The 14,573-nt window shown below is 41.1% G+C and overlaps 1 protein-coding gene across 3 annotated transcripts in view; it reads right to left on the bottom strand.

Annotated features, from left to right (window-relative positions):
• Chd6 (chromodomain helicase DNA binding protein 6) overlaps positions 1–14,573 on the bottom strand; it is a 166,046-nt gene that overhangs the window by 42,252 nt on the left and 109,221 nt on the right. For all 3 annotated transcript variants that reach the window (XM_023714970.1, XM_023714971.1, XM_023714969.1), the window contains exons 23-26: positions 11,535–11,624; positions 8,661–8,764; positions 5,819–5,948; positions 3,615–3,675 (exon numbers count right to left, since the gene is read on the bottom strand). In XM_023714970.1, the coding sequence (XP_023570738.1) occupies positions 3,615–3,675; positions 5,819–5,948; positions 8,661–8,764; positions 11,535–11,624 (385 nt within the window). The remainder of the gene's footprint in view (positions 1–3,614; positions 3,676–5,818; positions 5,949–8,660; positions 8,765–11,534; positions 11,625–14,573) is intronic.

A 14,573-nucleotide genomic window follows, 5' to 3' on the forward strand; every position in this document is an offset into this window, starting at 1 on the left:
GAACCTAACAAACGCATTTGGATATGTGCTGATGAAAAAGGAAATCAGGCTCAGGACCTTGCACGTGAGAGGCAGGCACCGTGAGAGAGGCTGAGCCGTCTGCCTAGTCTGATGCAAGAAATTTGAAAAAGACTGCAATAGAGAAACGTATAGTAAGATTCAACATAGTAAAAAATCAACATGATAAAGATGTCAGTTCAATATAAGGGTTTTTAAAATTTTATTTTATTTTATTATGAGCAGAATATATTTACTGAGAGAAAGAAAGCTCCTGTCCAAGAGAGGGACAGGAGGGGGGCTCGAGTGGGTAGTTCCCCAGGAAGCTGTCTCTTCCAGGGACTTTTATAGTGTAAAACCATGTGCGGCTAAGGTAGAGAGAATGGGAACTCACTTAGGTGGGCAGGAGGTGGGACAAAACTACGGTCAACCAATAGGATTACAAGCACCATTGCTCAGGTAAAACTGTCAATATAAGGGTTCAATAATATGATTCCTACCATAATCCCAGCAAGAATATGCACATGTAGTTAATTTTATCCTAAAATTTACACAGAAAGACAAAAGAATAAGCAAAGCTAAAACAAATTTGAAAAAGAACACAGATGCATTAGTCTGCACCATTTTAGGATTTAAAAGACAGCTATAATAATCCAGTCTCTGCTGTTGGCAGAGGCACAAAGATATCAATAAGAACAGAAAATCCAGAAATAGAATCACACAAATACACCTAATTGATTTTTTGAAAAGGCTTAAAAGTAACTCACTGGAGATAAAAAACAGTCATAAGCTACAGGACATCAATAGGGTTAAAAATAAAAAGCACTAAAGAATCTTGATCTAATTCTCTTTACTTACAGGAAAATGAAAGTGGCTCACAAGCTTAACTATAAAACTTTTAGGGAAAGAACAGAAGAAAATTTCAATATCTACTGGTAGGTATTTAACTTGACATCACAAGCAATATCCATAAATGCAAAAATTGATAGAATGACTTCATAAAATTAAAAGCTTCTGTTGGGCGAAGGATAATGTGAATAAGATCCCAGAGTAAATATTTTTCAACATCTATTTCACAAAAGACTAGCATTGAGAACCTATACAAAACTTGCTAAAATATCAAAAGTAAAACATAGAAGTGGTCAGATTAGAATATGGACCAAGGGCATGAAGGAACATTTTGCAAAAGAGAATATAAAGATGGCAATTAAACATATAAAGCAAAAACAACAACAACAAAAAATATAAAGCAATGTTCCACAATCATCAGCCAGTCATGAAATGCAAATGAAAACCCTAACAAGATATCACCTATCAGAATGGCTTAAGTAAAAAACACTGCATTAAATGTTGAAGAGAGACGATGCAGAGGAATGTAAAATGCTACAGCACGCTGAAGTAACAGTCAGTTTCTTTTATTTTTTTGCAACTAGTGATTGAATTTAGGGCCTCCTTTGGACTGCACCAAGGCCTCCCCACCCTTAAATTTTGAGTCAGAGACTTGTTAAACTGCCCAGATAGGACTTAACTAACAATCCTGATGCCTCAGTCTCTTTTAAAAAATTAAAACACATAATTACCATTTAACCCAGCAATTTAACATTCCTAAGCATTTATCCTATTGAAGTAAAAATACATGTGCACATAAAAATTTGTCTGTAAATGTTTATAAAGGCCTTATTTTTAGTTAAAACTTGAAGCAGGAGGAATGCACGGCCAGCCTGGGCTATGTAATGAGTTCAAGGCCCTGTCTCAACAAATCAAAAAACCAACAACCCAAGACAAAAAACAAAAACAAAAATCTATACCCAACCAACAGAAAACAAAACTGGAAACAATCCAAATGTGTTTACACAGATGAATAGTTAAACTATGGGTCACTATTATCATATTACTTGGCAAAAACAGGAATGAACTATGGTTGATAAACATGAGTTGAACCTTAGAGAACAACATGAATGAACCTTAAGGAAATTACGCTGAGTGAAAAAAGTTAATACTTAGAGGTTACACACTGACTCCATTTACAGAACATTCCTTAAAATAAAATGACAGACTCATCCACATGGCTGCACTGACAAAGGTTCTACAATCTGAGGTACAGGATCTCAGGATAAATCCTGAGGGCATTTCACTGACCTTCTCAGACCAAAAAGCTACAACTCTTGTTGCACAGGTCCTGCTTTACCTTGGTCTTAACCATCCAGTAGAAAAGTATGAAGACGAAATATAGGAAGTAAAGCCATGTTGTTATGTTGAGCTGTGGGGGACTCAGGTCATTAATTTCTGACATTGCCAGTTAAACAGAAGACCCAATGCTATTATGGGCTACTGGACTCTTTTAGAATATTTTGCTGAGTTTACACACCTATAATATTCAATAACGGAACTTAGAAAAAATGGGGTATAACTATGAATGTCCATTTTGTATCTGTGTATTCAGAGTGGTTCGGATAGATATATAGTTGCATTCTCTTAATGAATAGAATGATTTTTTCTAATGGTGTTTGTAAATAGGATCACAAGTCTGCATCTTGTACAGCAATTAACCACTAAGAAGAATATATGCAGTGTATTATTTGTTGAAAATGTACTTCCGATTTGATTTGAAACTGTCTCATTGCTATATGTTTATCAATAAAACTTTGAAAAGAAAAAAAAAAAAAAAAAGAGAACCTGTACTGTAACATCCTGTAACTCAGTGATGTACCAAATTTTCTAATCAAGGAGATTATGGGGCCACAGAGGAAAGTGACCAAAGATGTAGAGTGTGCCTAAGGAGAGTCATATGGAGAGAAAACATTCTTTCAGGCTTTCACAGAGAGCAAACTGGTCAAGCAAAGGCCATGACTCATACACATGGCCGACACTAACAAAGGATCTACAAACTGCAGTACAGAGTTTCAGGGTAAATCCTAAGGGGATTTGACTGACCTTGGTAGATACAAAAGTTACATTTCTTGTTATATATCTCTTGCTTTATCTTGGTCTTAACCATCAAGCAGGAAAGTATAATAATGAGGTATGAAAAGTAAAGCCATATTAATATGCTGAGCTGCAAAGGGCTTAAGTCAGCTTCTGACATTGCCAGTCCTACGGATAACCCACTACTATTATGAACTACTAGACTATATTGGATTTTTTTTGCTGAATTCATGCACCTACAATATTTAAATGACAGTGGAATACCCATCTCTGACAAAACTAAATAAAATACTCTTTTAAATAGCAAAAGAAAAAAAAAAAAAGAGAAATGTGATTAATGGTTATCAACAATTAAGGGGTAAGAGTGAAAAACAAGTAGATGTGGTCTAAGGCAGCAATATCGTGATCTTTGGGTTGTGGAAATATCCCATAATTTGACTTGTATGGCTATCAGTACCCTTGTTATACTAGAATTTTGCAATATATTATAAATGAGATAAACTAGATAAAGGGCTCTGAGAATATCTGCAACATTAGTTTACAAATTCACCTAAAATCTATAACTACCTGAAGAGAATAGAAATGTAGTCTGTATGTTTAAAACTTCCATCATAAAATGAAAATATCATGCACCTGCAGCAATGCAATTAAGTTCCCCAGCCCCTCTATTAGCAAGCTGACATTTGACTCACCATTTGTTTCTGGAGGCCATCTAATTTGTCTTCAGCATTGTCTTCTTTATCCATGTTGCCTCTAAATAAAAGTAACCACATACCACCCAGGAGTTACTTTGTCACCATTACATTTACAAGAGAACCCCCAAATCAGTAACTAAGGGAGTATTAGATCCTTCCTACACAGGTACTCAAAATTTTTAGTGTCCCCTTTCCTTTTAAGAGAACTCAAGAGACACTAAGAATGAGACAAAACATCACCAAATGGTGCTGTCACATCTGGCAATGATCTCTACTCAAATGAGATGGCAGGACAAGGCTGGAGCCTCAAGATCTACTCAAGCAAATTCTGAAGCTGGCTACTTAGCACTGATACTATCAGAAAAAGGCCATCACTGCTCATCAAGAGCCATCTGCATATATGGCTCTGTTAAAAGAACAAACTCTAGACCAGAGGCTACACTAACTAACCGAGGCCCGATGCCTCAGTGGGTACCCTAGACCACAGAGGGCTGAATCTTCCCAGAGAACCATTTACATCCGACAAATCACTTTCTTAGAAGGGAGCTCTGTTTCCCATGCTGAGAAGGAAAGGTATTTTGCTTTCTTTGTCCTCAGACACTTGTAGCTAGGTTAACTACCTAAAGTCTTTTTTGTACTGCTGATGCCTGCTTCTCATATTCCTTTTAAAACTTACTTGGAACCATTCCCACCCCAAATGTGCCTGTCCTACTAGTCAAGTCCTAGAAGTAGGAAATCTCTTACCTTCAGGGTTTAACCAGAAAAAGATAGCTACCCCCAAAAATAAAAATTTCATGCCACATTCAGGTACCTTACCCAGGGAGTGATTTTCCTGAATCAATGAGTCTGACAATAGGGTCAACAGTCATTTGGGTTTTTATTATATCCCAAAATGCATTTTATTATCTGTCCACAGGAAATGACTCTGGGGCAAAGAACACCACAGAAGCTAGTGTTCAGTATGGATTGGGAGAGATGAAAAATTTATGTCACACTTTTCTCAGTCTAAACAGATGGTTTGGGGCTCCTGGCAGTACCAAGCTCTCATAGCCAGGCCTGATCACAGCTCTTGGCAATGTAAAGTAGTATCTGTAAATTTTAGGAAGACAATTTGACCAAAATCTTAGTGAACAAGCTATGTAATAAATGTTACATTTTTAAAAAATACGTATTTCCAGAAAACTATAGTTTTAGTTACTTCTTTCTTTTTTTCGGAGGAGGTAGGGTTTACTGGAGATTGAACCCACTGTCTTCACACAGACCTACAGCCTCAGCCCTTCAGAAATTTTTCTGAGACAGCCTCACTAATTCACTAAGTGGCTGGGCTTGATCTTCAGATCCTCTTGCCTTCGCCTTCCAGAGTGCTGGGATTACAAAAACATGCAACACAATGGCTGAGTTTTTAGATTTGGGGTTATGCCACCAGTAAATAAAATTCAGTCAGGATTGAGGAAATAGCTCCGTGGTCTAAGCAACTGCCTGGCAAGCGCAAGGACCTATGTTCAATCCCTGCTGCCACATGCCGTGCTGGCCCTAGAACTCCATGGTGGCCCTAGAACCACCATGCTGGCATGGTGATGCAGGGCTGTAATCCCAGCACTAGCGAAACTGAGATGGGAGGATCACTATGAGTTGGAGCTGTGTAGCTAGACCCTACTGAATGAACGAATGAATGAATGAAAAAAAAATTCAGCCAAAGGGGACACTTCCCTAAGTTTTTACATACTACTCACTGACAAGCTGAAATGCCACAGGTATCAAGCAGTGGTTCCTGAATCTACCTAACTCACAGACGATGCAATCCTTAAATAATATTGGCATTTCTAATGAGGAATTGCAAGATCAAGAGGGCTGTACTTGCTGTGCCTCTTCTTAGCTTTCTGCCAGGTATGGGAGGTTTGAATTTTTCCTTGGGAACCATCTGACCAGGTGAGAGGTGAGCCTGGTTAACAAATTAGACAGAATGATGGGCAGCCTGGGGAACCTATAGAGAATAGCACTGGTATTCGGGGCAGTGTTTAAAGTCTGGGGTGTAATAGTTCAGACCCAAAGTAGCAATCTGACAGCAAAGTGCAGTGCAGTGAAGTTTAAAGGAGATGCTAGTCACTAAGGACAAGGATACAAAAACTGAATACATGAGGCAGGGGTCACAGGTTTGTGGCAGGTATGTTACATCAGGGTGAGTTTACAAGGCTTCTCACCTTTCAGGAATGTCTGATGTCCCATCTGTCCCACCCTGTTCTGCTGAAAGGGACTTCTCATCTGGCATCCCAACTTTCTCCAGGAAGCAGAGGGCTGGGTCTGCTCGCATGGCATTGTACCTCTCATAACCTGATTGAGCAATGAAGAGGGGTCAGCAGCGAGAAACAGCAGAAGTCACGCCAGAGCTCACCAAACCCGCCCTGGGCCACAGTCAGGCATGTCGTTTCCCTTATTAGGTTAAAAAAAAAAAAGGCAAATCAATCACAAAAAATACTTAATAGGATTAATGAGATCCTATGAGACTAGGCTAACAGGGAAGGCTCCTGGAGCTGAAGCCCATAGCTCTGAGCAGCATCTAACTAAAACTGAGAACTCATGTACCCACTCTGTATCTGTGAACAGATGCAGGGTGCAGATCCTCACAAGGTTTCCAGTTTTAGATTGCAAAGGGAGTCAGACAAGTTGGTTCTGTAACCTCTCCCTCCTGTGTCTCTCAACTCTAGACACATTGTTATATCCTAAATTTTCTCACAGTCCAGTTCTATGCCATGGGTTACAGAGGAAGATGCACAAGATGATCGATATAAGTAACGACTGAAACACAGAGGAATACTGTGACTGTTAAAAAAACGGACCTGCTGCCTCTATTCACAAACTCTGTATAAAATCCTAATCCACAGTGGCCAGGGCTTCGCAATCACTCCTCACCACATGCCCAAAGTCAGCAGATGGAGGACCTGGAGGGAGATGAGGGACTGCAAAAGGGAGGCAAAATAATGAAAGATAACTTTTAATTTGATAAAGTCCAAACTAAGAATGCCTTATTGAGTATAATATACTTTTATAAGAGAGCAGGATTTAGTTGTGGTAAAGACCCAAATCTATCATCACACTAAACTATATTTGGGGAGATTCCTTTGTGACTATCAAGATCTCTATGATGTTTCTCCTCATAGCCCTCCTCTGGCCCTGCAGTGTGTACACAGCACCCACCACAAGGGCTGAAAGTGGACTGTAAATAAGGATCAGCATGGTTCAGAACAGACCTGATTTTTCATTGCTCGGTATTTCATTTTTTTTGGTGATTGTTCTTATATCACCTTTGATGCAATTATATATTTCACCTTTAGACAGCACCTGGTCCCTTTTCTCTAAGGAGTTGTTGGTATTTGACCTTTTAATTCAGTGTGACTCCACAAGAAGGGTTCTGTCCATGGAGGTAGGTGGTACTAGAAATTGCAGTGCCTCATGGTTTTCATTCATTTATTCTTTAGGGCAACTATCTGATTACTATAAGCCTCTCTTAAGAGGCTAAAGGCCCTCGAGGAACACAATCTCTACCTTTTTGCTCATCATCAGATATTAACTATTTAGCACAGGGCCTAACACTACACACAGACAACTGACTGGATGAGTCAGCTTTGGTGATTCTCTTCCAAACGTCACTGTAGGAAGAATCTCACTCTGTCCCATGTTCTGCCTAAGTTCATATAAAACTGACGGAAAGGTATGAAAGCCCCTCTCTACTGTCCCTTTACTACCATGCAAGGCTAGCTGTCTGTGAATTCTGCCTTCATACTCTGTGCTTGATGGAACACATAGCAGGTGGGATCCTCCAAAATCAGTTTCTACTTTGTATACTTTTTCTTGTTGTGTGTGGGCCTGACAACAGGACAGACTGTATTTCTATTTCTTAATTATCTGTGAAGTTGGAGGTGAGGGCAAGTGGTTGATTCATTTCCCTAGAAAACTCTAACAACAGTCCTAAGAAGATTCTAGCAGAGCAGCAATGACAAAAGAAAGACACAAACAGCAAAGAACGGATCTTTTGGGGAGAGGTTGTCTATTTTCATTTAGCCTATAAGCTCCTCTATTAAGACTTTGAATGGAAATACTAAAATCTGTATTTTTGAGGTAAGTTTTATAAATCCAGGCTGCCCCACTGTGCAAGAGTTACCTACTACAATTTACAGTTGCTAAGGGCATCACTCAGACTAAGCTATCCCATCTCATGGTGGGGCACAGTGATGGAGCTTTAGTAATATTCCCCTCTTAAGCATGTCAGTGGTCTGTGTTGGACTAAAAGATCAACAAAAACCCTAGTCCACATACAGCAGAAAACGCTTGTAGCACTGTATCACACACTTAACCAAGGGGCAAGGGTGACGCACAGTGGGTTTCCTGATGCATAACCCCTGAAAAGTAAATCATCTACCAGTCGACAGGCACCTGAAACAGAGCCTTAAGACAGTGACAGCAATGAAGATGGGCATTTATTTTGACATTTTCTAAGTGATTAAAAACCTCATTCAGTTCCTTTAATTCTTGGTTAACATAAAGAAAACAAACAAAAAAAGATGGTCCATGCCTTCTCTGCTTAGATTTTTAAACTGACAGGGCAAAACATATATACTAAGAACCTGCAGAGTATCTTCAATGACCTTAGAATTCCATGTACACATGAAATGGTAAAACCTAGCATTTTCCTCATTATTTATTCTTCCATCAAGAACACTGTCTACTGTAAGCCAGGCACTAGGTCAGACACAGGATCATTAAGGAATGAGAGGAGGTAGTCGCCCCTCAAATGCAAACAGACAAGTAAGGAAGAAAAACACCGTGAGTTCTTTGTGATCACAGTGCCTCTTCTGAAGTTCCACCATATATTTACAGCACTGTCCTGAGTTACATATTCATCTGGTCAAGGCTCCAAAGAGGACAGGGGCAAGGTTCTGCTTTCTACTGTAGAATTTTGTAGGAGCATGTGAAGTAAAAGAATGTCTGGATCATTTTTCCTGGGGGCTCTGATCCAGAAAGGAAAAATATTACTGCAATACACACCATGCTTGAAAACTCCAATGAGAAGGGACTTATCAGCATCGGTGTTCCACCAATCCACTGGGATCTCCACGTAGTCAATGTCTGGCAGAGGCACATCCAGCTCCCTGTGGAAGGAAGGGCGTAGACTGTTCTGAGTCTGTTCCTTCAGCACAGACACAAAACAATGCAAAGCTGCCAGACCTACACTAGAGTTCAGCCAGATTCCTAGCTGCATGCTGAGATGCTAAAGGAAGGACAAAGTGAAGCAAAGTTAAGCTGTGCTTAACTAGTGCTTTGCATCAAGGTCACCTGGGGGAGCTACCTAAGCCTACATACTTGATTTCCAGATTCCCCTCCCTCCCTTCTTCTGTTTTTCTCACTTGGGGTTGAGCCCAAGGCTTTCATGTTGACCTTCATCCCCAGCCCCTTTCTATTTTGATATGAGTCTTGCTAAGTTTCAAGTTGCCCAGGCTGAGCATACCCTTGCAATCACTGTGCCTCATCCTCCCAGAATGCTATGATTACTGGCATGCACCACCACACCTAGCCAGATTCTACTTTAGTCTAACAGATGCAGAGCCTTGAAGCAATGCCTGGAGAGTCCCTTGATAGCTGGCACTGGGATCCATATGTGAAAGGTAATTCTGATGCACAGCTTTAGTTGACAAGAACAGCAAAAGCCACTGATATATTGGTCATCAGAGGGTAGAATTTCTCCCAAATAGCTGAACTCAAACGTACCTGAATGCTTTAAACAACAGTGTTCAAATCATCCTGGATCAACATGTAGCCTCAGTATGTATAGAACTCAAGTACTATTTGAAAAAAAGAGTCTGCACTGGTACAGCTGGGATATCAGGATGGTCTTTTAGAGAACAAGTGCTATTAACAAGTGGTACTTTCTGGTAATCGTTTGTTAACAGTCTACTGGGTAAAAATTGGTCATAAGTTGCACTGCTGCTAGAGAAAGGGATAAACATAATTTGCCCCAGGATGCAGACAAGCATAGATTAGCAGCCCTGTTTCATCAGCCTTCTGTAACTTCTATTCATGTTGTGAGAGCGTATGGATCCTTAGACTCCCTGTCTTCATTCATCTGAGAAGTCCTTGGTCTTTGAAGGTTTTGGGGATTGATACACAGCAGTGAGGATGTCTCTACCTGGATGGCTCTTCTCCTTCCTCACTGCTTGGAATGACTTCTTTGCAACATTTGAAAGTGCTTCTTCCATCAGGCTGTTTCTGATAGCAAGCCTAATGCTTGCTGCATCTAGTTCCCTCTATGAGGTCAGTGTTTCTTGGCCCCTAGCTTTCCAGAAAAACCACTGTTGTGTCTACATAGTGGCTAAATGACTTCTCAGGGACAAATGCTGTCTATGCCTTAGGGCAGCTGCTCTACATCATAAACATTAGTAATGCCAGTGAGAAACTGAGAAGGAAAGGAGTGGGAAATACCCTGTCCTTCCTCTACAGTGACACCCGTCTGTATGTCTAGACAGCATGTGATGGACAATGAGTAAGTTATTTCTGTCAGGTATCATCTGATATAAACTGTTAGATTGAGTATTATTTTATTTATATGATCTGAACCTTTCTACTGAAATGTACCCTTTATCCCTGCTGTAAATTACTACAGTGCGTCCAGAAGGCACAGTAAGTAATAATAATCCCTGTGAGGACCGGTCCTAATCACAACTTGCCCATGTTCAGGATGTCTACACTATTCTCTCCTTTACTGCTCCTATGACTATTAAAACCACTGGCACTGCTCAATGAACACAAAAACAAGAAACCACAGCCACAGGTAATCCAGCACTCTGGGTGATGTCTAGGAATGACCAGTGTGTAGGGAAAACTGCAGCTCCAGGGAAGGTGAAGGAGGTTGTCTGGTGATGCTGGCTATAAACTGTGACTTTCTGACAGCTCTATTAAGTAGCAGCACAAAGGGTTTTGTTTTTTTTTTTTTTGTTGTGATTTTTTTATGAAATCGTGGGAGGCTCTCAAAGATGCAACCAATCGAACAGGTCATAAGGTATTAATATGATTAACAAATAAAGGAGAATACACAAATGCATTAAGAGTACTAAGGCCAAAATGGGACTCTGGGAGAAAGTCTGGCCATACTATCTGACCAAGCTAATCAGCATAACTGACACTCATTGAACAAAGATTACCTAAAGTACAGAAGTGACTATTTTAAAAGCAGTCTTACAATTGCATGGTGGGTGGGGAGGAAAGAAATCAAAACTTTCCAAAAGCTGTGTTTCCAGAAGCCTATTTCCTCACTTTTTTTTTTTTTTTTTTTAAAAATTTTCTTAATACAGGGTCTACAGACTTTCACTACATAGATCAGACTTGTAGTGATCCTCCTGTTTACAGCTTCCCAAGTGCTGGGATTACAGGTGCATCCACCATGCCCAGTCTCAGTTACTGTCTCAGTTCATCCCGGGGGTGGGGCCAGCACGGCACACTGGGGATTGAACCCCAGTCCCTGTGTCTGCCTAAGCAGGTGCTTTAATCCACTGAGCTATCTGGCTGAGCCTATTTTCTCACTTTTACTTGTAGACATACTGATCATCTTATGGAAGGCTCCTTCTCTCTGCCCACCACTGGGATTACTGGTCACGGGCAATTTGGCCTGTCCACAAACAAGCTCTTAAATGTCCTTTTTTTAGTACATTAGGGAAGTGTCTACAGAGTGTTCAGGGTCTTGCTACTAGATCGGACTCATAGTGATCTGCCTATTTACAGCCTCCCATGAGGCATGGCAATGCCCAGTCTCAATTGCTGTCTCAGCATACCCCGGGGGTGGGGCTGGCACGACAGGCCCAGGGATCAAGCCCCCAGCCCCTGAATGTCTATTCTTGAACACTGAGAGCTAAGATTGATTTGTTTTACCTGGCAGGAGTCCCCTCAAATGCTTTATCAGCTGCTTCTCCCAGTATTTCAGCCTTTAGGTAGTACAGCATCCGGACTCGCAAAAGGACTCTATGAAAGGTGAACATAGTCATGGAAACACGTTAGAACCCAGGGCTGTCTGTGGACCTCACCTCCAAACTGACACTGGGAGACTATGGGCGTTCCTATATAGGTGGTGACATGAAACAATATGCCAGGAAGAACCAGGAAAGAAAGATACCATGTACCAATGGCAGATGCTACTATGATCATTCTGCCTTTCCCAAGAAAAACAACCATCTCCTTAGTTATCTGTTGGGTTGCCCTATGAGTCAATGTCCGCTGATCTCTCAAAGAGTACATACTTCTACAGGGCCACAGCATAGCTGGCGTCCAAGAGGTCCCATTACCAGTGTGAATGATGTGGAATGGCAGTATTTTTAAAGAGTTTCACTCATATAGAATGAAATCAATATTTAAAGGACAGAGGTTACTTTCTCTTAGCACTGAATCTTCTCTCCAGAATCAATTCATTTAGATTCTGCACAGGTCACGCTCAGGTCCCATGACCATGCACCAACTAGGTTTCAGACAAAACAATTAAGTAGTTGTTGGGTAACTACTATACGCCCTGGACCGTGCTGGATGCTATGAGATCTACAACAAAGTCAAACTCAATCTCACAATGGTGTAGCTGTGAAATGAGCCCAACCACAGAAAGAGTCAGGGTAGAGAAGATGATTGTGAGGGCCTACACCACGAGTACTTGGCAAGAGCAAGTGCAGAGGCAGCTGGCTGTCCAGGAGGCACTTTATGTTCACAGCCAGGCAGTCCAGAGAGCTGCAGAAGCATTTGCAATTCACTACACATCAGTCATGAGTGAAGGTTAGCCACCAGAAATACAAGTTTGTTTATACTTCTAATACTTACATAGGAAATGACCTCCAGAAAATTTGTTTCAAAAAGGGGACCACAAACAGTATGCACAGTATGTATTACTTTAAGGGAGACACAAGGAGCCTGCAGGTGCACATATGCAGGTACAAACAAAAAGAACCAGGTTAATGGGCTGCCTCTGAAGAGGGCAACAGAGGAAAACAGACTTCTGACAGATTTTCATTTTTTAAACACATATATGACCTACTTTAAAGAAGTTAATGATAAAGGTCATGTCCTCAAAAAGCTTAATTTCTTCTAGATCTGAGTAAACACTGTGGGTTCAAGTTACAATGGAGACACACACAGTTAAAACTTTTAAGAGTGGAAAAAAACCTTACGTCTGTTATCTTTTTTTTTTTTAATAATATATTTATTACAGGGTCTCAGTACATAGATCGGACTCCTAGTGATTCTGTTTTCAGCCTCCCAAGCACTGAGATTACAGGTTCTTGCAACCATGCCCAGTCCAAATCGCTGTCTCAGTGCACCCTGGGGGCAGTGTTGGCAAGGCATGCTGGGGATCAAACCCTGGCTGCTGTGCTCTGCCTAAGCGGACACTTTAGTCCACTAAGCTATCTGGCCGGCCCTTGTTATCAACTCTTAACCCAGCTGCTAATCAAGGCAAATAATTTTGAGATTTTCTTCCTCCTAAAGCCCAGAGAAGAATTCTAAGCATTTATAACCACTGCTGATCTTTATGCCTATCTGGTAGGAGCTGGTGGCCCTCTAGCAAGAACTGGAACAGAAACTCAAGAGTCTTGCCTACTGAGATCTAGCTCCATCACAGTAAGGTTTTCCTGAAGATGTAAGACTGAGAGAACTATTTCTGTCTCACTAAAGAGATGCAGATCTGTCAACGCTTGCCAATTATCTGTAGCACAAGAGAAGAGACATTAAAGTCAATAGTATCTATGTATTCTCCAAAACAGAAGTCACTCATTTCAGAAGGCAGATGGCCAACTCCTTGTACAGAACTACCTCCTTCCAGGCTGAGATGATAAAACCCAGTCGGGATAAAGTTTTAAAGAAAAGCAACAACAGAGCAGGTATGCTGTACCTTGTTTCAGCCAAACAAAGCAATCCATTAATATTTTGGAAGCATCTTTTTTTTTAAAAGACATGATATTAATATGAAATACTCGTCTGTAAAGCACACTCTACATAAATATGATGTTGATGAATGTAGTATCAAAGAATCACGTTGATAAATCACTGCTGACGAACTGTACAAACAGAACACACTATGTGTCTAGCATCCCAAACAGGCAGAGAACATTTCCCCAGAAGTCCCACTAGACTTCTATCTAATCACTGTCCTACCTCCTGAAGGAGAATCCCTATCCTGACTTCTGTACCTTGGGCTTCAAGTAGTTGATTTTTAACTTTTTCTTTTTCGAGACATGGTCTTGCTATGTCTTCCAGGCTGGCCTTGAATTCACTTATATGGCCTAGATTGGCCTCTCCACTTGACAATCCTCCTGCTTCAGCCTCTAGACTGCTGGGATTGCAAGCATGTGCCATCACACCCAGATGCTTTTTAATTTTTCGAAGTCCTGATGATAATTACATGCCTCTAAATCAAATACTACTACTAATAAGAATAATAATGCTTACTATGTGCTAGGCATGTATCACCTCCCTTAAGCTTGTAACAATGCTAACAGGTATGAACTATTGCCATCACTTTGGAAACAACGAAAAAGGCACAAGGAGGCTAAATAACTCATGTGCTTGCCAAATAATTAGGCCAGGACTGAAATCCAGACGATCTTGATCCCAGAGCCTATCTTAACCCTAATCTAATATAGGATCGGTAGTACATTTGTTAATTATGACAAAACTAGAAGACCCGGCCGCGGGATCCTGAATATACCCAGAGCGCAGGCCCAGCAAGTGAGTGAGATGACGGGCCGCGGGATCCTGAACAGACCCAGAGCGCAGGCCCGGCGAGTGAGTGAGACAACCCGGGGCCGGGGATCCTCATTCGACCCAGGCTGCAGGCCCAGCAGGGAACCCTTCAGCAGAACTCCCTGCAAAGAGGCTAGAGGCAAGACCCACCCAGCTGATTCAGGAGCAGAACATCTTGCCAGAGAGACACAA

Source organism: Octodon degus, unplaced genomic scaffold (assembly GCF_000260255.1).
Source record: "Octodon degus isolate 3935 unplaced genomic scaffold, OctDeg1.0 scaffold00037, whole genome shotgun sequence".
Taxonomy (NCBI): Eukaryota; Metazoa; Chordata; class Mammalia; order Rodentia; family Octodontidae; genus Octodon; species Octodon degus.